The sequence below is a fragment of the Hypomesus transpacificus genome, chromosome 20, assembly GCF_021917145.1.
Source record: "Hypomesus transpacificus isolate Combined female chromosome 20, fHypTra1, whole genome shotgun sequence".
In the NCBI taxonomy this organism is placed as follows: Eukaryota; Metazoa; Chordata; class Actinopteri; order Osmeriformes; family Osmeridae; genus Hypomesus; species Hypomesus transpacificus.
Window position 1 is genome coordinate 604,122 of NC_061079.1, and position 24,185 is coordinate 628,306.

Sequence of the window (24,185 nt, forward strand, 5' to 3'; positions counted from 1 at the left end):
TTAAATCAATAGCCTATAGGCTATTGATTTAAATGGATAAACTGTAGTTTGGGGATATTAAAAGAAACAACACATAATTGTAAACTTTTAGTTGCGAAAATAAAGCTTTATTTCTTGAATGCATCTGAAACAATCATAAAACAACAACAAAAACAACATGTTATTTACATAAAGTCAACTCTACACAGTATGAACATTCAAACTTAGATGTAACCCCCCCAACTCCCCTCCAATAACAAATATTTGCAACACAAGTATGTGTGTGGTCACACCCTAGAATCTGAATTATTTTGCGTGAATAAATATCTCACCCACACACACCTTTTCCCTGGCTTGTGAACAGCGGCAGATCCCAGTGATAACGCTAGGAATGCCTTAGCAGGAGAGAAGTGTGCTGGAGCGCTTTGAAGAGCTGCCTCCATGCCAGTGCCAGTTAACATGATTCCCAAATTACACCGTGGAGCCTTTTGATGTGCGCCAGTCCTGCACTTGAAGCTGAAATATCAAACCCAGGGCCTTTCTACGCTACCGGCGTGTTTGTGCTGCGCTCGGCACTTTCAGGAGAAGTGTCCTGGTCATATTTATGTACCACTGGAAAAAAACATGTTCCGACAAATCAAACTCAGATTTTGTCTGTCATCGAGTTGGGGGCAGATGACTGCAATATCTCTTTATGTGCGGCAGCCGTCGAGGGTCATGTTGCGTCTTCCAATTCCACATGATCTCCATCTAAGCTCATCACTCCACCGTTCCTAATACACTTCTTAGCACTATTAGTTTGCATCTTGGGGGGAATTATCGCTGTAATTATCGATATTGCGATAATGTCGGTAGGCATTTTTCAATGTGCAAGAAATTAAATAACGTTGAAGCCGTTTGTCATGTCTCCCGTGTCAGATACCTTGCAGGGGTTTTCGGTTTAGGTGACAGGTTTCAGTTAGGGTCAGGGGAAGTTCAGAGAGAAGACCTCACATACATAGCCTACTAAACAAGATAGGGTTCCACTTTATAACTGGAAGTCTTCGACGCATCTCGCCCAAACACAAAAAGAGAACCCATTCACCACCCAAAATATGTTGATATTTAAAATAAATATAATTGCCTGATGTATAGGCTACCATTTGTCTACTAATAAGTACATCTTTTTTTTATATTACACAAAAACAGTTTAATATAACTTTACTTGAACAAATGTATAACAAATACAAAAGTCTGACCAAAAAGGCAGAACAGACATGGTTTCTTATCTGGTGTAAAGGGAACATAATTCTTCAAGTGAAGTGTGTTCACTAGCTGAATAACTCAATGATTAAAGGGGGTGTACATTTGTTCAAACAGCGCCACCCTGTGGCAGCTCTGAAATCACTCCTAAGATTATTGAACGAAAATCAGCTAAGTTGAGTTATTTATTTATTTGCTGTTGCGGTTTGGAAACATCCTGGAACACATTTCTTTTTCCTTGTCCAGGAAATCCTTGTAGGATCTGCAAAGGATTCACAATCCATAGTTTAGACAGAAGAAATAAAAAAGTATAAAACGTGTCCGACTCCCAAACACAGTTAGAATGACGCCCTTCTAACCCTGAGATCATCTGCAGTAGTCTGCTTTCTACATGGACTGTTTGGATGTCGCTATGGATGAAGTGTGTGATTAAAATGCTAAACGTTAACATGTCAGGAATGTTGTGCTTCCTGTGTCCTCCAGACAGCCAACAGAAACATGTTGTCTTACATGGCCAGTTTCTGTAGCAGGTTGTTGATGTCGGGATCGAACGGTTTCCTGGCCTGGGCCATGGTGAGGTATTCCTGGGCCTTTTCATACTCAGCTAGCTCCAGGTAGGCCTGGGGATGAATTGGACACTCAAACATACTGGACTTTTAACAAACCTGTCCATGGAATCTGGACAAATTAAAACTGTCTTTCATCGTATTCTTTTCTCAAAAAACATAGGTGGTGAAACTCTAAATACAGATTGCCTAGACACAGGCTGCCCAGACACAGGCTGCCTAGACACAGCCTAAGCTAGATAACCGTGCGAAACCACTGAGCTTGTGAGCTAGATCCCTAGATGTGTCGAAAGGTACCCTTTTCCATGAAAGTGTTTGGTTGGTGTGTGACCTGTCCACAGCGGAAGAGAGCCTTGGTGTTGCGTGGGTCTATGAGCAGGGCCTGCAGACTGTAGTCCAGAGACCTGCGGGGCCTGTCCAGTCGCAGCATAGCCAGGGACAGGTTGAGGTAGAGGGGCAGCTGCAGAGAGGCGATGCCCCTCTTCTCCTCCTCGCTCTCCGTCTCCCGGTTTGACAGCAACATCACAGCCTGGGTTAACAGGTGGAGGGATGGTTTTTGTTGTTACGCATTATTGCTTATTAATAAACCTCTTGCATGTATTTACAACTGTCACACATATTGTCAATTATAAATATACTGTTTTGAGACATTTCTGATATGGATCTGTACTAGTGATGTTCTGGCAATTCTGACAAGGAATGCCAGATCACATATAGAAATAGACTTTGATTAATCCTTTTTGGCTAATCGTCAATAGCATAAATAAGAGTCAGGTGGCTGAGCGGTTAGGGAATCGGGCTAGTAATCTGAAGGTCGCCAGTTCGATTCCCGGCCACATCAAATGACGTTGTGTCCTTGGGCAAGGCACTTCACCCTACTTGCCTCGGGTGTGCTGAGTACCTGCTTGTAGCGGTCTGTGTGTTGAGTGATACCTGCTTGTAGCGCTCTGTGTGCTGAGTGATACCTGCTTGTAGCGCTCTGTGTGTTGAGTGATACCTGCTTGTAGCACTCTGTGTGCTGAGTGATACCTGCTTGTAGCGCTCTGTGTGCTGAGTGGTACCTGCTTGTAGCGCCCTGTGTGCTGAGTGATACCTGCTTGTAGCGCTCTGTGTGTTGAGTGATACCTGCTTGTAGCGCTCTGTGTGTTGAGTGATACCTGCTTGTAGCACTCTGTGTGCTGAGTGATACCTGCTTGTAGCGCTCTGTGTGCTGAGTGGTACCTGCTTGTAGCGCCCTGTGTGCTGAGTGATACCTACTTGTAGCGCTCTGTGTGTTGAGTGGTACCTGCTTGTAGCGCCCTGTGTGTTGAGTGATACCTGCTTGTAGCGGTCTGTGTGCTGAGTGATACCTGCTTGTAGCGCTCTGTGTGCTGAGTGATACCTGCTTGTAGCGCTCTGTGTGTTGAGTGATACCTGCTTGTAGCGCCCTGTGTGCTGAGTGGTACCTGCTTGTACCACTCTGTGTGTTGAGTGATACCTGCTTGTAGCGCTCTGTGTGCTGAGTGATACCTGCTTGTAGCGCTCTGTGTGTTGAGTGATACCTGCTTGTAGCACTCTGTGTGCTGAGTGATACCTGCTTGTAGCGCCCTGTGTGTTGAGTGATACCTGCTTGTAGCGGTCTGTGTGCTGAGTGATACCTGCTTGTAGCGCTCTGTGTGTTGAGTGATACCTGCTTGTAGCGCTCTGTGTGCTGAGTGATACCTGCTTGTAGCGGTCTGTGTGTTGAGTGATACCTGCTTGTAGCACCCTGTGTGTTGAGTGATACCTGCTTGTAGCGCTCTGTGTGTTGAGTGATACCTGCTTGTAGCGCTCTGTGTGCTGAGTGATACCTGCTTGTAGCGCCCTGTGTGTTGAGTGATACCTGCTTGTAGCGCTCTGTGTGTTGAGTGATACCTGCTTGTAGCGCTCTGTGTGTTGAGTGATACCTGCTTGTAGCGCTCTGTGTGCTGAGTGATACCTGCTTGTAGCGGTCTTTGGCGTCGTCGAAGCGGCTCTGCTTGAAGCAGCGGTTGCCAAAGCTTTTCTCGATATCCACCACGCTGAGGAGGTCAGAGAGAGGAACAAAGTTCTGCTGCTCCTGGAGGGGGGAGAGAGAGAGAACGAGAGAGAGGAAGAGTGACAAAGGGAGACAGAGAGGAAGAGGGACAGGGAGACGGAGGGAGGGAGTTATTAAAACTCCCTAATAAGAACACATAAGTTCATTTGGACCAACTGGGTTAGGGTAGGGTTAGGGTTACACTCTGAAATGACCCGAAACCCCTTTTTACCTTAAACCACAGTTTCAAGGAATCTAGTTTTTCAGTTATTGTGGTTTAGCAGTCTGTCATTCTTACCGGGCTCAAAGCGAAAAACTCATCTACTTGGGCAGAGTCGAGAAAGTCGAGGACTTGAACCTCATAGAGGATAGAGGCCATGGGAGGAATGAGCGGAGGGCAGCCCATCTCCCCATAGGCATACTCCGGGAGGAAGAGGAACCGTGAGTACTCGCCTTTCTTCATGGTCAAAAGACCAAGTTCGAGTCCACACAGAGTAATATCTGGGGGAGGGGGGTAGTGATTGGACCTGATGTTAGTTTCCTCCAGGATCACAATGACTCTTATTGAGAGACTTGTTGCTCTTGTAGGTTAGTTATAACGAAGTTAACTCTTGAACTCTTGTACTCGCTGTGAAATATTTTACTGTTGATTGTTCTTCTACAGGTACAGTCTTGCACTTTTTGGGGTTCATGTTGTTTTAATTTGTAACTTGTATAACTGCATGCTCTTATGGATCTTCCCTTTGGCACTTGTTTAGTTTTTCACAATGAATGCTTCATGTTTTGGCTGCTTGCAATGTTTGGGACTACCTCGTTGTTATGATCAGTGATCTATGCTCTTTTGTAAAGCTCTCTCTTGGAAGTAGCTATGGATAAAAGCGTCTGCTAAATGCATAATTGTAAATGTAATGTAAATGTACACATCGGTTGTATGGAAGCAAATCGTGACCAAAATTCAAATGAAAATGCATTTCCAGAAATGCATTTTCATTTTAAGAATGTGGCTGCATTATTTGACTCATAAATCAAATTAGTATTCAATCATCCTATTTGCATTTTTATTTTCTTCTTTAAGACTGCTCATTCTTTCCCTTAATTAAAATGAAAACGAAAAAGACACTTGAAATTTTATTTTCAAAATATGCCCCAGCAAATAGATACCAAAATTCAATTTGAAATGTAAAATTTGAAAATGAAAATGCATTTCCAGAAATGCATTTTCATTTTAAGAACGTGGCTGCAAAATCGTGACCACAATTCAAATTCAAATGCATTTCCAGAAATGCATTTTCATTTTCAAGAACGTGGCTGCAAAATCGTGACCACAATTCAAATGCAAATGCATTTTCAGAAATGCATTTTCATTTTAAGAACGTGGCTGCAAAATCGTGACCACAATTCAAATTCAAATGTATTTCCAGAAATGCATTTTCATTTTAAGAATGTGGCTGCATTATTTGACTCATAAATCAAATTAGTACTGATTAGTACTGAGCGGACATTGCATTTTCATTTTCATGTTCTGCCCGCAAAGAACTGCCCATAATTCGAAAACGAAAATGCATTCTGAGCGGCGCAGTAGAGTGACGTCAGTAGCCGCTCTTCTTCAGCTCCCTGCTGACCGAGCTACCCATCTTGTTCAGTAGGGGGCGGTGTGCACATACGCATTGCATTACATGGCAAATGTGCCGGGAAATTGATTGAATTGCCGGGTCTTTAGAGGACGCATCACAGATCATGGCGCTCCCTCAAATTGTGCAGACACTGATAGAATTAGCTGAGCTGGTAGAAACTAATAATATATCTGAGTCTGATGCCCGTGACCGAGTAGAACAAGTCACAGAGAGCTTGGCTGCATACTCTGCCGTCACAGACGTACACATTAATGAGGTTGCCATAGTACACCTCTCTTCAGTCCTGGAACGGCTGGATGCTGTGGAGCCTCAAATGGGACGGGGACGACAAACCATCCACATCCCGTTCGAGTCCATCGAGAACTATTTATTAAATGGTCTACTTTTTCCTGTGAAAGCAAGCTGTTTCACCTTTGGCCTGGTTCAGACAAAATCTGAATTTCTGCAATCTGAATTTGAATTTCCGCAATCTGAATTTCAAGAATCTGAATTCCTGCAATCTGAATTTTAGAATGTTTTATTTTTGGATCAAAATAATTCAGTTGTATTAAATTTGGCATACAAATAATTCAGATATTATATATTCAACAGCAATATATTTCAGTTTTATGAAATTCGACACACAAATATTTCAGATCTTTCATATTCAAATTCAGATACTTTTGTCAGCTTTCTAGCTCCGTAAATCCGTTGCTTTGCATCCTCCGACGGATGGTCTGGTGGCCGACAACAGCTCCGCTATGTCCTTTATTTTTAAACCATTTAATAAATAGTTTTCGATGGACTCGAACGGGATGTGGATGGTTGGTCGTCCCCGTCCCATTTGAGGCTCCACAGCATCCAGCCGTTCCAGGACTGAAGAGAGGTTTACTATGGCAACCTCATTAATGTGTACGTCTGTGACGGCAGATTATGCAGCCAAGCTCTCTGTGACTTGTTCTACTCGGTCACGGGCATCAGACTCAGATATATTATTAGTTTCTACCAGCTCAGCTAATTCTATCAGTGTCTGCACAATTTGAGGGAGCGCCATGATCTGTGATGCGTCCTCTAAAGACCCGGCAATTCAATCAATTTCCCGGCACATTTGTCATGTAATGCAATGCCTATGTGCACACCGCCCCCTACCGAACAAGATGGGTAGCTCGGTCAGCAGGGAGCTGAAGAAGAGCGGCTACTGACGTCACTCTACTGCGCCGCTCAGAATGCATTTTCGTTTTCGAATTATGGGCAGTTCTTTGCGGGCAGAACATGAAAATGAAAATGCAATGTCCGCTCAGTACTAATCAGTACTAATTTGATTTATGAGTCAAATAATGCAGCCACATTCTTAAAATGAAAATGCATTTCTGGAAATACATTTGAATTTGAATTGTGGTCACGATTTTGCAGCCACGTTCTTAAAATGAAAATGCATTTCTGGAAATGCATTTGAATTTGAATTGTGGTCACGATTTTGAAGCCACGTTCTTGAAAATGAAAATGCAATTCTGGAAATGCATTTGAATTTGAATTGTGGTCACGATTTTGCAGCCACGTTCTTAAAATGAAAATGCATTTCTGGAAATGCATTTTCATTTTCAAATTTTACATTTCAAATTGAATTTTGGTATCTATTTGCTGGGGCATATTTTGAAAATTAAATTTCAAATGTCTTTTTCGTTTTCATTTTAATTAAGGGAAAGAATGAGCAGTCTTAAAGAAGAAAATGAAAATGCAAATAGGATGATTGAATACTAATTTGATTTATGAGTCAAATAATGCAGCCACATTCTTAAAATGAAAATGCATTTCTGGAAATGCATTTTCATTTGAATTTTGGTCACGATTTGCTTCCATACGGTTGTACGTGAAAAGCTCAAAGCTAACGGCAAAAAGAGCTGCTTCATCGTTTATACCTCTGCCAAGTTTCAGCATTCTGGGATACTTCATGTATTTCGTAGTCTCGAACGGTTGGTCGGAATATTCCAGATATCCAGAGAAATGGACTGTGGAAGTATAACGCGTTTAAAAAGGTTTAGCTTACAGAATAGGCCTATGCTCACCACACTCGTAATGTAGATATTCGTGTGGTGAAGAATGTGATAGGCAGCCTATGACCTACTGGATACAGAGGAATCTCTCGCTACCGGAGGCCCGTCTCCGGCCTGAACCACTTCCTTGAGAATCCCTCCATCACCCAGGATGTCCTGCATTTGCTGACCCAGCCGGAGAAATGGACTCTAACGATAAATCAACAGGAAGAAAAACACTTTCAAATTGTTTATTGCAATTATTCTGTCAGACAACCAACTTTGGATTTTTGTCTCCATACTTAAATGGAGAAGCGCACCTTTCAACACATCTGGGTATAGCTAGCTAGCTAGCTTGGATGATTTCGAGCACCATTGCTTCGTGACCCTGTAACCTGCTAAACGTCAATAATTGTTTCCCACGTCTAATCAGGTGTTATGGTGGTGTATATTTCACCAATTACCAATAAGTTGAGTCAAAAGTTACTCAGATATGGTACCTACGAGATGCACGCTACCTGTAATGAGCTAATGGCGCAGAACTAATTACTAGAAGTAAGCATGCCGTCTGTGCATCTCTTCTTACCTGGGTACCATGACCTTGTCGCCCCAGGGGATTTAGAAACTGCTGGATTCTGGTCGAGAGTCCGTTTTCTGACATGATATCGACCTAATTTAATTTCGCAATATAGTAGCAAAAGCTTTGTAAGAGTATGGTGCATGAACGGTAACCTAACTTTAATGATAAATCTGAAGTTTAGTTACAGAGGTATCACTGCCCATGTGGACCCGATCCATCCCATCATGCCTTTCGTGTGTGGTATGGGAGCAAATCAGTGACATGTTTTGAATTTTAAAAAGCATTGAATACTTAATATCGACATTTAAAAACCAACGAATTTGTTGGTTTTGAATTCAACTCTTTGAAATTGAAACACGAATCTATTTCAATGTAAACATTTTAAAAATCTGATCCAAAAATTCAAGGTTCGGAAATTCAGGCTGCTGAAATTCGAATGGTGAAATTCTGATCCCGAAAATACCCCGGCGGGGTAACTGCATTGACAGATTCAGTCTTGTATTTCTTGTGTCCCTAAAGAACATTATTTTAGTTCCCTTTATGAGTTTTGGAACATTAAAGTTTATCAAGCTACATGAAAATGTTACAAAAAATATCTGTGGGGAGAAAAATTATGATTTTCACAAACGTTTTGCTTACAAGAATGGCTGTATTTGGATAGCTACTATTCCTGCTGGACATGACTCCAACATAAACATATAATCAAATAGGAAGTAATCCAAACATACAGTTAGATACTAATCAAGCATTTTAACAAAGTCTTATTAGGCCTACATGCCCAGATAATTTTTATGCATCACAAAGTTTTAATTGGCATACATTTTCAAAGGAATTCAAGTCTGTTGTTTACTTGATTATACTTTATAAATATAAAAATGTCAAACAAAATATATGCACAGGAGGACATCAATATCATATAATACATTTTCAAAAATATATGTTTTTCTTGAATTATAAACCCTATTAACTTTGATTGTAGTTTAAAGAGTTGATCCAGCACTTAGCTCAAAGCTCACACTGCTGGGAAACTACAACAAGAGCAACAGCACATGCTAATAGATTGACAAATGTACAACACACTCAAAAAATATTGAAATTATACTGTGGTATGGGATTCATCATACAATTTCACAGTTGCTAAACAAAATGTATTATCTGAGTATACCGACACAGAATTCTTCACACATACAGTTATATGAGTCATTCCAAGTGTTTTCAATCAGACTTTTGTCAGAGCAGTCTCCTTTTTTTTCTTCTTTTTTTTGAAGAATGCATGCAAATCTCAGCATAACTTGTCCTTGCCATTATAATAATCTAATAAAAGTCGTAATTTTTCTTTCGGGGGCTGAATCAACTCTTTTCTAATCTAGTAAACACATATTACACACTTAAGTGGATTCGCTGTTTGCATCGAAAAGATTCCGATTTCCACAAAAGTCTAACATGTCACGGTTGCTAAGCAGCACACACTGCTCTCCAAATTTGACAACAACTCAATTTTAAATCACCAATCACAAATTCACATGGACACTTAAGTCCTTGAACAGCAAGAGAACAACAGGATTTGAGGGGGATATTAGAGACACACCACCATCTCGCACACTACATAAATTATCTTGAGGCCAATGTTACACCTACAAAGCAATATTTATCAGTTTGAAGGCATTAAGAGGAAGGCGTTGCTTTAAATACTGTTATTAGTCTGCATCAATTCACATGTTAAAGACACAACAAACATTGTGAGTATTAAGTAGAGACTGTTCAGTGAAATCATCTGTTCTTTGTCTGGAAAAAGTGGTTTGCTTACTGAGGTGGAACAGTACATTTTAGTTATTCCATCTAGGTCAACGTGCTGGATTCTGTATACTGAGACTTAAAATGGAAGATCGGGCTGAAACAGAAATGGTTGATGTGAAAACAATGTTATTTTACAACCATAAGACATAATAACATTTGCTCTCCTAAACACTGTACATGTGAGACTATTGTTCTTGCATGATGTCGGCATAGTTATTGACAAGAGACATCCAAACAAACAAGTGTAAAAAAAAAAAACTTTTGTGATATTGGCAGTCACAGTCGTACGAAATGGTCTTGTTATTGAAAACAACCAAAAACCAGTTACATTCAGTTCAGGCAGACCATGTGATCTGAGATGTTTACAACATCCTAGGAGATGTGCATTACTTGAAACAGTTGTATACAGTGAGTGTATTATCCATTATGAGCTATTTCATGGTTCATTCATTGCCTATAAAACAACATGTACAGTAGTAAAAAGCACAAGAATAAACCGTTAAACTATTTACCAACATGTCTGGATGCGAGGTACCTTTCGAAGTTGCCCATATTCATCTGCTCGTGATTTAAAATAGCTATGAAATAGATGCTACTGAAACGATCGAAACATCTACTCAAGAGTCCTTCTTGTGAATGTTTGCAGGTGAACAGTAGGAGCGTGGTGGTTCCTGGGTGGCTGTTCTGACACAGTAGGGGTAGGAGCATGGGGCGTTTAGCCAAACACATCTGAGAGATTCTTCCACAGAACAGATAAAACGCTGTGAATGCCTTGTTTATCGTTGTGTTGGTTTCTGATTCTCATTTCAAGGCTCATGGTGTCTTTCAAATTAAATTGCTAATCTCAGTTTTATATTTTATTTTTTACATTGAAATTGTATTTGACTTAACATGAATGGAAGCCTAATCTGGAACCTTCCTCCCTCTCAACAGGCGAATGTTTAGGCTATTTCCTCGAGCTTCTTCTTGAGTTTGTGTCCAGTGATGATGTCATCGTCTGACGATAACTACACAGCCAATGAACACAACCGCTGGGATGCAGCTAAGGTGAGGGGAATGAAACACAAGCAGAGGAGAATGGTGAACACATTCCTTGCAGGACCTTTTTTGCGTTATATGTCCCTATGAGAGTCATATCCTTGATCTAGAAGTTGACACTGTCAGCATCTACATCAAAGAGGGTGGTCCTTCAACAGACGTTTCCTTTCAGCCCTGGGCCGATAGCACCAACACGGATCATCTAGTAGTTGATTGTTGATATGTAAAGTAAGCTAGCCTTCACAACTGTTTCACCCCGTCTAGTAAGGCCTGCATGGAGCTACAGGACCCTCTGAGTCTATACTGGCATGGAACACAGCCATGCTGGCAGGGCCACAGATACCATCCTGTGTTGTGTAGGTTTGAGAAACACCAGAAAGGGTTAGCTGCTATTGACACTGCATCATGACATCTACCACACCAACACGGATGTATGGGACCTCTCAAATGAACCCATGGACCTTAGAAGTAGGAAAACGACTTCAGGACAAGTAGTGAAGAGTCTGGAGAGGGAAGGACAGGGTTCCAGTGGTTTTGCCTCAACGACAACAAAAAAAGTCCTCTACTTCCATGACCCCCCCCCCCCCCCCCCCCCACCTCCTGTGCATCAGGACCTGAACACGTGCACCGCCCGCACCACGTACTGTCTGCAGATGGGACACTCGCTCATGCGCTTGCCACACTTGCTGCAGGTGACCATGTGACCGCACTCCAGCAGGACACAGTCGATGGGAGAGTCCATGCAGATCCGGCACAGGTTGTCCTGTAGGCTTTTGGGTGCCGTGGACTCTGGGAGAGAGACAGGAGAACAGGATGAGGTTCCACTGAGGAGTCTCCGTCTGTGTGAGGACTTGAAGATTTGAATGGAGCCTTTCTTACCTTCTTCATTCTCAGTGTTGGACACTAAAATAAAGAAACATTGTGTTATAAACACCACATTCCAGAACGATCTAACTTAAACCAATATGTATGGAACATTGTGAGTAATATCATTTAACAGACGCTATTTTTTTTTCAAAGCAATGTACAGGCATGATTTGAACCTGCAACCTCTTCAGTCAAATGCTCTAACCACTGAGCTGTACCCGTCCCGGACGCAGGGGAACTCTCACCGAGGTTCTGGAGGTCTTTCTGGTCGTGGTACAGGCGGGTGACTCTCTCCATCAGCTCCCATTTCTCACAGCAGCCCTTGAAGTTGACAAAGTTGCGAGCGAGGATCTCCTTGAGCTGTCGGACGCTGAGCCCCTCCACGTCCTCCACCCTGCTCAGGTCGGACAGCGACGCCCTGCGTCCCGGGACCAGCGCCTCGTCACCGTCTGAAGACTGCAGCACAACAGACATGAGGAAATGTTATACTTTTTAATATTGACCTAGAACGTACGAGCATATAACATATTTACATAGTTAAAGTTGTTAATAAGAATGTGAGAATATTGGTACATTTTAAGTACACTTTAAACAGCGTAGAAAAATATTTAATGAATGTGTTAAGCCCTCATTTAACTCCTTTTTTTAACACTTATATATTTGTTATTTAGCAGGTAATTCACCCCTCCATCTAACCCAAACAACACATCCCTGCTTTTACCTCCTCTTCCTCCTCTTCCTCTTCTTCCTCCTCCTCCTCCTCCTCAGATATCTGCTCTGACGCCTCCGTCTCTGGTCCATGCTGCTCCGACTGGTCTGGGGAGGTGTCTGGGCTGGTGGGGGCGAGGGAGGGCGTGGGGGACGAGGGCAGGGAGGTGGGCAGGGAGGAGGGCAGGGCCCCAGGCAGGGAGGAGGGCAGGGAGGAGGGCAGGGAGGAGGGCAGGGCCCCAGGCAGGGAGGCAGGCAGGGAGGAGGGCAGGGCCCCAGGCAGGGAGGCAGGCAGGGAGGAGGGCAGGGAGGAGGGCAGGGAGGAGGGCAGGGCCCCAGGCAGGGAGGCAGGCAGGGAGGAGGGCAGGGAGGAGGGCAGGGAGGAGGGCAGGGAGGAGGGCAGGGAGGCGGGCAGGGAGGAGGGCAGGGCCCCGGGCCTGCTCACAGCCTCTCTGCTGCTGCTGCTGCTTCTGGGGGAGTGCTGTCCCAGAACCAGCTCCACCAGCTCCTCCTTCTCCCTGCAGGTCTGGGTGGGGACCTCATGAAGGTGCAGGTACTCTCGTAGCTCCCTCACCTGGTGAAGGATGGTACGCCGTCAAGGGGCTGCATTTAGATGCTGCTTTTCTGCCCTACCGGTACTCATTCATCAAGCGCTTCACACACACATCTATGCAGCCACACACACACAGACACACACACACACACACATCTATGCAGCCAAGCACACACACGGGTGTCCCACCTTCAGCCTCATCAGCTGGGCCCGGTCGAAGAAGGTTCCGTGGAAGCGCTGGCAGGTGTGGCAGAGGCGCGGGCGCGGCGGCTCCAGCTGCACCGAGCAGCGGCCACAGAAGCTCTTCTTACAGTCCACACACACATGCTGAGGAGAGAAGAGAGAGACACTGAGGAGAGAGAGACACTGAAGACAGAGACACTGAGGAGAGAGAGACACTGAGGAGAGAGAGACAACGAGGAGAGAGACACTGAGGAGAGAGAGACACTGAGGAGAGAGAGACTGAAGAGAGAGAGACACTGAGGAGAGAGGAGAGAGACACTGAGGAGAGAGAGACACTGAGGAGAGAGAGACACTGAGGAGAGAGAGAGACTGAGGAGAGAGAGACACTGAGGAGAGAGACACTGAGGAGAGAGACACTGAGGAGAGAGAGACACTGAGGAGAGAGAGACACTGAGGAGAGAGACACTGAGGAGAGAGAGACACTGAGGAGAGAGAGACACTGAGGAGAGAGAGACACTGAGGAAAGAGACACTGAGGAGAGAGAGACACTGAGGAGAGAGACAATGAGGAGAGAGAGACACTGAGGAGAGAGAGACACTGAGGAGAGAGACACTGAGGAGAGAGACACTGAGGAGAGAGAGACACTGAGGAGAGAGACACACTGAGGAGAGAGAGACACTGAGGAGAGAGGAGAGAGACACTGAGGAGAGAGGAGAGAGACACTGAGGAGAGAGGAGAGAGACACTGAGGAGAGAGAGACACTGAGGAGAGAGGAGAGAGACACTGAGGAGAGAGAGACACTGAGGAGAGAGAGACACTGAGGAGAGAGAGACCCTGAGGAGAGAGAGACACTGAGGAGAGAGAGACACTGAGGAGAGAGACAAGCTAAAGAGAGACGTGGTGAGGAGCCTGGGCCGCATGTTGCTTTGAATACAAGTGTCAACTAAACGAAAACATTCTTGGAATAATTAAGAAAAAAAGATTCCTCCAATAGAAGCGTTTTGGTAGGTTTGACAGTGTTGATGGTACACACGTGGGCGGGAATGTGCGCTTGTCAATAAGGGCGAGGTGAAATCCCCAACGTATTTGTTTGTGGTTTTAAAGGCTTCAACATCTCTGTTGGGGGCTGACAACAAGCCCCATCCTGAGCTGGGCTGCGTTTGTCTTTCCTGACTTCCACTGCTTAAAGGACATGTTGAACCAGTCAGACTGGCCAAGACAACAGCCCCTGGGTTATGAAGGAGCACCTGAAAGCTCCTTTCTCTGATCCATCGAGCCTGATCTCAGGTAGAGCAACACGCTCAACCCTCCTCTTACCACACGCCTCGTGGGAACAAGACGGCCGCCTCAGGAGAGCGCCCCCTGCTGGGTGGGGGGATTCTTACCTTCCTGGCGATGGTGTTAAACTGGCCTCCGCAGGCCTTGCACAGGTGCTCGGGGGACGTGGGGGAGAGGCTGTAGCCTGTGTTGGTGTAGGCCTGACGCCATGAGCTGCTTGTTTCTTCCACTGTGGCGGTCGGTTCCAGACAGGACCAGCTACAACAAGATGTCCACATGCTCCTGCCTGCTCGCACACACACACACACACGCACACACACACGTACACAGGATGTTAAATCACAGAGACACGCAACCATAACTGTATGGAAAGATAAAGTAGGCCAGTAAGACAAACTAGTGGTTTGGAGGTGAGGTTAGTTGTATATCCTGTATGTGGTTCCTGCATATTCCACACAAACAAGGTACACAGGTATTGAAGGAGCGATTTATTCTTATCTTATCAATAGTTTAATCATGTACAACACAAAGTATGTGGGATAATAACACGAAACTGAGGCGAAAGTGACTAATCTCCTGTTGTTTTTCTCATATTCAACCTCCACGGTTGTGATCTCGGTGCAATTGGCATTTTGAAGGGTGCACAAGAGCCTTTCCATAACGCTCTGCAATTTTCTCCTACGCCGATAATTGAAGTCACACAATGGTATAACAGTGACACAAGTCTGGCCTGATCTACAGCTAGCTGGCCTCAGACAGTGAGAGGGGCAGTGCGTCTGGTTGAGGCATTGTTCACAGGGCTAGAGTTATGCACGGAAATGACCCTTGCAAGACAAAAGGCATTTGATGGCTAAGAATTCTGTGTGCAAGACATGAATGCAGGTAACACAACTTGCATCTGATATATATATTTTATAAATCACGTTTACGTGTTCTTTGGACTATTGTGGAACACTAACATTTGCCTAATAACGTGACACTAGCTTGAACCCTAGTATTTAATCTGAATTTTCTTTCTAAGATCTTTCTCCTGTAAGCATGTAATGTAACAGAGATACCATAGGGGTGTACTCTAGCTGGTGGCAAGATGCCAAGAGTCGAAGTTAGATTCCCGGTGCCGAGCTGCAGTATAGACTGTATTTCCAACTAATTGTTTTCACTTGACTCTCCGGTGTGAATCGGTAGTCTCAGTTGACAGCGCTTACCTTGAGAAGCGACAGGTCCGTAAAGTAATTAGTTTGGTTGACAATTAAGAAGAGGGTTATAGCATTGATAATTGTTGAAAGAGCCGATAAAAACGACTTTTCGTATGAAGCGAGTTGCAGGAAGCAACACAAATAAGCTGTTGCTTCTCTGACCCCGCCTCCCCCCGCCCCCTGGCTGCCAGCCGCCTCCCAACACGAGCTCTCTGATCTCCCTCCGAAACTACAACCCAGGTTCCAGGAAAAACGGCACACCTGTGAGTCACAAACCTGTCTTTTGCTTTCGAGTTGTTAAGTTATTTATTGTTGCGGGTAATTGATCCAAGAAGGAGGTGAGACATAAATAATGAAATGTCACCTCCTGTAACACCACCTTTGTCCTAATTAAATGTAACATCTCCCTCTAGCACAACGGCTCATAATTTATCGCAGTGAAATCTTCACCACTTCTGGTCCGGCCTGCTCAAATCAGTCAATACACAAGCCTGCAGTAGCCTACATGCCTACGAGATCTCATATCCCACTTTATTTACGTGTATTCATCATAACGAAGGTTCCTGGAATAGGATCGATTCTAATGACATGTCAGCGATAGGTGTTATCCGGACACGCCTACAGATATTTGCCTTGGGCAAAATAAACTGGTTTATTGACATATCAAAGACCCTAGTGGCGTTTAAAAAACAGGTTGTCAGAGTAGGCTACTGACAAACTGTTTTTTTTTTTGACGAAACGAAGCTAATTGTATTCCGTGGCCTGTATGACGGAATTATGGGTGTGTGATGGTATCCTCATATGGCAGGCAGCTGATCCTGCATGATACACTGCTATTAATGGGATGCCCCGGTTGATTTAACACAACGGTGGAACACTGCGGACATCATCGTTGAAGATTAGCAATGGTCCGGTAACCGTTTTATAATGTTCACGCTTTCCAGAATATTTAATCACATTTCACTTGTGAGAACATCCAGCACTCGCCGGCTTGACAGCCACGGATACACTAGCGACCTTACCTGGGTGACCCGGAGCAAATCCTTTTTGTAACTGCCATCTCGTACATCTCGGTTCAAATTTACATCAACGTTGAAACAGCCGGACAAATGCAAGCTCTCTAAGCCTGGTTTTTGGTCCCGCCGGTCTCGGTCTCTGGCTCTACAGACTCCCGCTGATGGAGGACGGAGGAGCTTCTTCCAGGAAATTACGTCATGACAGCGCCAGCTGTACCGCTGCAGTGGCGGGAGATCTGCGGTAGCAACATGGACGTACAGATGACAGACACGGAGACTGAACAAATACAGACAAACGTCGAGCCAAAGAAAGATGAAGAAGTCCAAGCTAAAGGGTCCACCAGCACGTATGAGCTGCCATGGTAATAATTCAGTGGCTGAAGCATTTAGCTGGTTGTATTTTTTGTGAAGTGAATTACTAGTTTGCCTGTTTAGCTGCAACGCTAGCCTTGTTGCATGCTAGCTACGCTGGCTATCTACAATTTTGAATGCGTGAGACTTGAGAGCCCTGTAGCAAACTGTTATAAACCATATATAAATCAACACTTGATATTGCATCTAAAATCTTAAGACCATGGTTGTCTTGCAGGGTTGAAAAGTACAGACCGCTGAAGTTGAACGAGATTGTTGGCAACGAAGATACAGTCAGCAGACTGGCGGTAACGAACTACGTCAAACTCAGATTTTTAAGAGCTGTTTTAGTCCAAATACGTGCTCCTAGCTTACCAATCATGTGCCTTTCAGGTATTTGCAAGAGAAGGAAATGTACCCAACATAATTATTGCTGTAAGTAATAACCTTTTTTAATTAAGGTGTTTAGTGGTACATTATAAGTAATGAGTTAGTGTGATGTGCATATGTAGTTTACATAATGTGAATAGTTCGCTAAATGTTCTTGGCATATAATTCTGTAATGCACATAATGTAATTTACTGAACGGTTAACTTGGTGTGTTGTTAGGGTCCACCTGGTACAGGTAAGACCACCAGTATCCTTTGTCTAGCCAGGGCTCTCCTTGGGTCGTCCATGAAGGATGCCGTCCTCGAGCTCAACGCCTCTAACGACAGGTGAGAGCAAATAGCCCCTTACAAAAAAAACAACTAACATAAACTATTTAAAGGCTAGGTGATTCTATGTGGTGCCCAGTTTGAATACTTGTATCGGAGTCTAAACCTCAATCCCTCATCCTTTTAGAGGTATCGATGTGGTCAGGAACAAAATCAAGATGTTCGCTCAACAAAAAGTCACACTCCCGAAAGGGCGACACAAGATCGTCATTCTGGATGAGGCAGACAGGTATGCTAACGAGCTGTATGCTGTAAACAGATTGTTCACTGATCTACACCTAATGATGTGTCCACACATAATAAGTCTTCCTGTCCTCATCATGAAAGGCTACGCATCAAGAGTTCCCAGGTTCAAATCCCCCCTGTACCTTTCCTGATCCCAGTATGACAGATGGGGCGCAGCAAGCCCTTAGAAGGACCATGGAGATCTACTCCAAGACCACTCGCTTCGCCCTGGCATGCAACGCCTCCGACAAGATCATTGGTGAGTGGGACTCCACACAAATGGATTCCAATGTGGTTACCCTCCTAGACATCCCATAATATACCCCATGCTACAACACCCTCGGCACAGTTTGTTATATTAGACAGAATCTCTTATAGTTTTCATTGTTTTGACATCTGTGATGTTCGCCAGTGTAGGGTCAGTGTGTGTGTGTGTGTGACCTCTGTCATGTGACCTCTGTGATGTGATGGTGTTCTCCAGTGTAAGGTCAGTGTTTGACCTCTGTGTGTGACCTCTGTCTGTGATGTCATCCAGAGCCCATCCAGTCTCGATGCGCCGTGCTGCGCTACAGCAAGCTGAGGGACGAGCAGATCATGGCCCGGCTGCTGGAGGTGGTGGAGAAGGAGGCTCTGCTGACCACCGACGACGGCCTGGAGGCCATCATCTTCACCGCCCAGGGGGACATGAGACAGGTGGGGAGGACGAGGATGGTGGTTGAGCGGTTAGGGAATCGGGCTAGTAATCTGAAGGTCGCCAGTTCGATTCCCGGCCGAGTCAAATGACATTGTGTCCTTGGGCAAGGCACTTCACCCTACTTGCCTCGGGGGCATGTCCCTGTACTTACTGTAAGTCGCTCTGGATAAGAGCGTCTGCTAAATTACTACATGTAAATGTAGAAGAGTTGAGGGAGGAGTGTAGTGGAGGTGGCAGGGGGAAGAGGAGATAGAAGAGGGAGGTACAGGAGATGGGGGTTAGAAGAGGTGATGTGGTCAGGTGAGCCAAGCTCAGCACATTGGTGGAAAATAATTACCTCTAACAGGTTTACTTGATAGAGGACAGCTTTGTAATTGTAACTTTACCTTGAGATTAATTTCTCAGAGGTTCTTCATGGCAACCTAGCCTGTGTTTTAATCTGGTGTTTACAAGTGAACATGTGTGCAGTCACCATAGTGAGTTGTAAATACTTCTGTTTCATGTCTGTGTTCTCAGGCCCTGAACAACCTGCAGTCCACCAACTCTGGCTTCGGCTTCATCAACAGTGAAAACGTCTTCAAGGTATGGTTTCCTCTCACTGGGTGTGATGACCTGTCAGAATAAGAGGGCTGTTCTAGCCGAGCTCTGAGCAGTGAGCGGTGAGCTCTGAGCGGTGAGCTCTGAGCAGTGAGTGGTGAGCTCTGAGCTCTGAGCTGTGAGCGGTGAGCTCTGAGTGGTGAGCTCTGAGCTGTGAGCGGTGAGCTCTGAGCAGTGAGCTCTGAGCGGTGTCGGGAAGTGACTGGGCCCTGTGTTCTGTGTTTAGGTGTGTGATGAACCACACCCTCTGCTGGTGAAAGGCATGTTGGAGCATTGTGTCAACGCCAACATTGAAGAGGCGTACAAGGTACCAAACTCTCCTTCAGTGCCTTTCTTTAGTAGTGAGTGGAGGTGAGGAGCGTGTTGAGACCGTGTCAGGGGAAATCCCTCTGAAGCAGGAAGTGAAGTCCTCTGAAGCAGGAAGTGAGCGTGTGTGTGTGTGTGTGTGTGTGTGTGTATCTGCTCAGATCATAGAGCAGCTGTGGGCTTTGGGCTACTCTCCTGAAGACATCATCGGGAACATCTTCAGGGTGTGCAAGACCTTCCAGATGGCAGAGTACCTGAAGCTGGAGTTCATCAAGGTGAGAAGCAGCAGGTTCCCGTCTGGGGGGACGACCACCCCAGCAGAGGGAGGGAAGCGTCCTCTACATGCAGCGAACATGATGACATGTTGTGATGTTGTCCCTCTCCCAGGAGATCGGCTACACCCACATGAAGGTGGCGGAGGGGGTCAACTCCCTCCTGCAGATGGCTGGGCTGTTGGGACGCCTGTGTAGCAAGACCATGCCTCCTGCTGCCAGCTAACCCTAGCCCCATCTACCCCCCGTCTACCCTCCTACACTCATATCACCTCCCTCCCAAGACCCCCCCCCCTGCTACCCCCTCCTTGTACCCTCCCTACCCCCGTTCTACCATAATATCTAGATTATTCTAACCCCCAACCCCCTTCATGAACATATCTGTAATAAATTGCCTTTTCTATACATCATGACTTATGTTTTACATTTTTTTTGTTTTAATTCAGCAACAACAAATAACAAAATATTTATTTACAGAGCAGAAGTGGAATTATTTTTCACAAGGTCAAAGTAAAGACTATTACAGGTTGGAACACAAGGTGGCAGCAGATCCCTGTCTGTAGCCCTGGACCTCTGAGCTGTAGAGGTAGAGATGGTGGTTTCCAGATCAACCACTACCTTCATTATCTGCATTCACATAGTCGGGTTCATCTGTGAGATAGAAAAGTGTCCATTTCAGTTCCTGGTACAGCAGTAAGGAGAGGGTGTGTGTGTGTCCAGTGGAACGTACCATATTCCTGGTCCCTGTTCACCTGCTCCAGGAACTCTGAGTTCTCATAGTCTGACCCATCTGTGGGTGTCAGAAAACAAAAGATTTATCAAGTCGTGAAAAAGATTATCAAAAATTGTAAAGTCTACTTATTTGCCAACAAAAACAAATTGTATTCATAACATAATACACTTTTTTTCTTCCAAATCTGCCAGTTCAGGGTTGTGCTGTTTTAGTGGATAACGCTCTTTACGCATACTGACTTTCATATTCATACTGAAATAAAGATGAATAGGATATCCTGCTTACTAAAACGGGTTGACCCTTTTTTGCAACACTGGCCAACATACCATTATTGCTGTTGGTGTCGTTCAAAGGCGAGGGGAAAACATTCTCGTATGGACATTGTTCAGTGTCTGAAGACGCAAGAATAGGTTAACATGTAACGTGCAACAACTCTTAATTCAAAGTTCTCAATTTCTTAAGAGGGACAGAGAAAAATATTTATTTGGTATTAGTATGGTTCATCTTTTGTTTTGCCTGTTGCAGATCAAACATGCTTTTGTTGAGGCTTGACATTTGTTCAGCCTCCCCCTCGTTTGTTTGTGTAACTTTTCCATTGACCTTACAAGCCATTTACTGTAATGGAACTTGTGTTTCCTATACAGGCAACGCAGTCTTTAGTTTAATAGATAACTTTTAAAATGCCGCATAAATCAGATAGTAAAACAGCAAGTGAGGACAATCAACAGTGAAGTCTTACAACAACAATGCTGTCTAAAATCTCTTCACAGTTGAGCACAAAAATATGAACTCTTGTTTACCCAACTCTGAGTCCCTCTGGTCTGCGTTCATGGTTTCATCAATGTTCTGGTAAACTAAGGCAGGAATTGGATCTCTGCAAAGACCACGCATACAGAAATGAATTACTGTAAATGTACAATGTTCTGTTGTTCAGAACATACATTATGTGATCATGTCCACTTACACATATGTAGGTTCACAGGTTCCCATCGTAGCTAAAGTTACAAAAAAAGTGAGTTGTTGATTGGTAAAAGATGACATCTAAATCAGTACATTTCAGATGGATTGTGCACTATATATCATAATACATCCATGTTATGGATCTTACCATCGTGAGCATTTTGATATTTGTACTTGTCTTCTCGTGTCTTTTTTTCTAAATATTTAAAAATCAGTTCACTCAGTTAGACAGTTCTATTGCTTTCTATCTAGCTTCTGTATGGTGCCTTTCTGTTTTATAAGAAAAGGGAATTGTTGTATTTTTTTGTAAAATGTCCTCCATTTATGCACATTCATCACCAACACATTTATCTCAAATATACACCTACAGACACACATACAGTATTTATAAATATGTACTGCAGATTCTGTTTTCAGTATGTGTGTAACTATTTACTTATATTTTATACAAACTGAAAGCAATTGTATGTACAATCTCAATGTATGTTTTGTCGAATGTTAAGTTCACTCCATGGAAATGTTAAGTTGCTGAAAAGTTTACCTTGTGAACTTTGTGTCTGTATCGTCGCTGGCTCCCTGAAAACATTAAATACTTTAAGTGATGGTTCCTTTGCATGTATATATATTTTTGTGTTTATTTTTACATTCACTGCAAATTCCAAGAACCAATACCTTCTAGAACAAATATAGGATCATTTTCACAGCCGTTAACTGAAAGGTGTTTGAACAAATTTAACACACAAAATGTACACATTGTTCTGCAGTTGCCTTGCCTTTGTAAAAGCTGCTCTTATTTTTGTTACATTTATTAGAGGTGATGAAATGTTTGCTATAAAATGTCCATTTAAGGATCATATTCATAGAGGATAATTACTTTCTTTACATGATACTTACTCTGGAGGTGTCAATGGCAACTGGCGCATTATTTGGTTTGGCCGTATGACTAGAAAACACAGATTCAACATTATTTGGTTTGGCCGTATGACTAGAAAACACAGATTCAACATTATTTGGTTTGGCCTGACTAGAAAAGACAGATTAAACTGTATTAATGTGCCTATTAGTCTAAAACCAATTTACAAATGAGGTATTATGTTAAAGCTTAATAGCAATCAATACTGTAAAATGTATATATAAAATAAGAAATGTATCGCTGATAGATATTGCTCACCTGTCTTAGATCGCGTTACTGCAAATCTGCTTCCCTCACGATGGCTGTGTAAAGGTGGTGAACATTATAACAGGTGGAGATTTGTTTCAAAATATGTCATTTTATTATGCTTCATGAGAGACACTGTATTTTCCTCCCAGTGTTATTGAGCATTAGTGAATTGTGATAAAGTATAATTTAATAGAGTTCATAAGTCATTCATACTTACAACACCTGAGGGTCGTAGATGTGATTCTCCTGTATTAACCCTGTCAGAGAGGAACATTTGGTTTCTTCTTGTCTTGTGTAACTCAACAGTTGTGCAATATTACTGTGGCAACTGTTTCAATCATGGCTTTCGCATTTGGAAATGTTCATGAGACAACAAGGTAATGGCAGACTCGGCTCCAGAACAAATTAAATGAGGGGGCTTTTTTTCACAAGGGGGGCACGCATTTACAAAGCATGTATGAGAGTCAAAATAAGAGCACACCTGCATATTCTGCAGGAAAGTGTAGCCATCTTGATATTTAATTTATAGCCAATGCCAGTATTTCTTATTTATACTTTAACAAAATTATTTTTTGAGGGGGCACAGCATTCCATTTGGGGGGGCATTGCCGAGCTGGCCCTGGGTAATGGCCTAAATGACAAAATATATGTTAAGGTATAAAACAATAACGATTACTCACTGTGTTTCTTTTTGCACCAAAGACAGAAAACAGAAAACAGAGAGAGAGTAGCCACAGAGACACTGGCCAAGAGAGGCCAGTCAAGGCTGGACATGGCTAGCATAGCTGAAACACAAGAACCAGGATACGTGACTTACTTTCATCTGGGTTTGATTAATCATGTGTTTCTTTTAATCATATCATTGTTTTACTACATGTTACTAAATTAATCTCAACCTCAAAATAATGGTCTAATTTCTGTCACAGGTGCTGTTTGAATGTGCTTCTGCAGTTATAAGTCTCCAGCTCTGCATGTTCTGCCTTCTGAGAACCCAGGTTGTGTGATTTCAGGTCAGTCTGACTGACCGCGAGGGATCGGAAGAACTTCTATCAGCCAAAGAAACCGTATCAAAGCTCAGTTTAAGCGACTACTGTAAAAAAGTGCACAGGTCCTTCCTGGAAACTGTCTGTAGTAAAGCTAACCACATACAAACCATTGCAAGGCTGTAAAACATTGAATAAATACACTCTCTAACATTAAACGTGTTAATAAAACTCTATTTCAACAATAAAATATGTGTGAAAAAAATTAGAGTAGTGAACAGGTTTAATGGATGAGGGGAACGGAATGTGTTCATTCTAATATTTAAGGTCATAAATAACGGAGAGAAAAAAACATCTATAATGCAATGTCCTGACTGTATCTTGCAAAAAAATAACTTTGTAAATGTAAATTATGTTGACATTTATCACAGAAGCATACAACTTCTAAAACTGACCCTTAAAGGAAAATATATCAGAGGACATTCATCAGCACCACAAAACA

At 43.5% G+C, this 24,185-nt stretch overlaps 3 protein-coding genes across 4 annotated transcripts; 1 reads left to right on the forward strand and 2 right to left on the reverse strand.

Moving 5' to 3' along the window:
* Positions 1-1,410: 1,410 nt before the first annotated feature.
* fkbp6 (FKBP prolyl isomerase 6) lies at positions 1,411-8,129 on the reverse strand. The gene is made up of 8 exons (XM_047043344.1): positions 8,055-8,129; positions 7,561-7,678; positions 7,355-7,444; positions 4,121-4,323; positions 3,745-3,864; positions 2,119-2,316; positions 1,732-1,841; positions 1,411-1,483 (listed from the first exon to the last, which is right to left on the reverse strand). The coding sequence occupies exons 1-8, from the start codon at positions 8,127-8,129 to the stop codon at positions 1,411-1,413; spliced, it is 987 nt and encodes a 328-aa protein (XP_046899300.1).
* A 1,825-nt stretch (positions 8,130-9,954) lies between these two features.
* zgc:171740 (uncharacterized protein LOC795694 homolog) lies at positions 9,955-15,784 on the reverse strand. The gene is made up of 8 exons (XM_047042876.1): positions 15,678-15,784; positions 14,580-14,758; positions 13,201-13,338; positions 12,856-13,032; positions 12,472-12,648; positions 11,996-12,206; positions 11,763-11,786; positions 9,955-11,672 (listed from the first exon to the last, which is right to left on the reverse strand). The coding sequence occupies exons 2-8, from the start codon at positions 14,748-14,750 to the stop codon at positions 11,491-11,493; spliced, it is 1,080 nt and encodes a 359-aa protein (XP_046898832.1). The 5' UTR covers positions 14,751-14,758; positions 15,678-15,784; the 3' UTR covers positions 9,955-11,490.
* A 59-nt stretch (positions 15,785-15,843) lies between these two features.
* Positions 15,844-20,251, forward strand: rfc2 (replication factor C (activator 1) 2). 2 transcript variants are annotated; one of them, XM_047043120.1, is made up of 13 exons: positions 15,856-15,931; positions 16,477-16,576; positions 16,836-17,046; positions 17,274-17,343; positions 17,429-17,470; positions 17,645-17,751; positions 17,879-17,980; positions 18,135-18,235; positions 18,512-18,669; positions 19,187-19,252; positions 19,494-19,574; positions 19,735-19,848; positions 19,961-20,251. In XM_047043120.1, exons 3-13 carry the CDS (start codon positions 16,883-16,885, stop codon positions 20,069-20,071), a joined length of 1,116 nt encoding a protein of 371 aa, XP_046899076.1. In that variant the 5' UTR covers positions 15,856-15,931; positions 16,477-16,576; positions 16,836-16,882; the 3' UTR covers positions 20,072-20,251. The 2 variants fall into 2 exon arrangements, with proteins under 2 accessions (XP_046899075.1, XP_046899076.1); XM_047043119.1 differs by lacking the exon at positions 16,477-16,576 and having other exon boundaries at positions 15,844-15,931.
* The last annotated feature ends 3,934 nt before the right edge of the window (positions 20,252-24,185 follow it).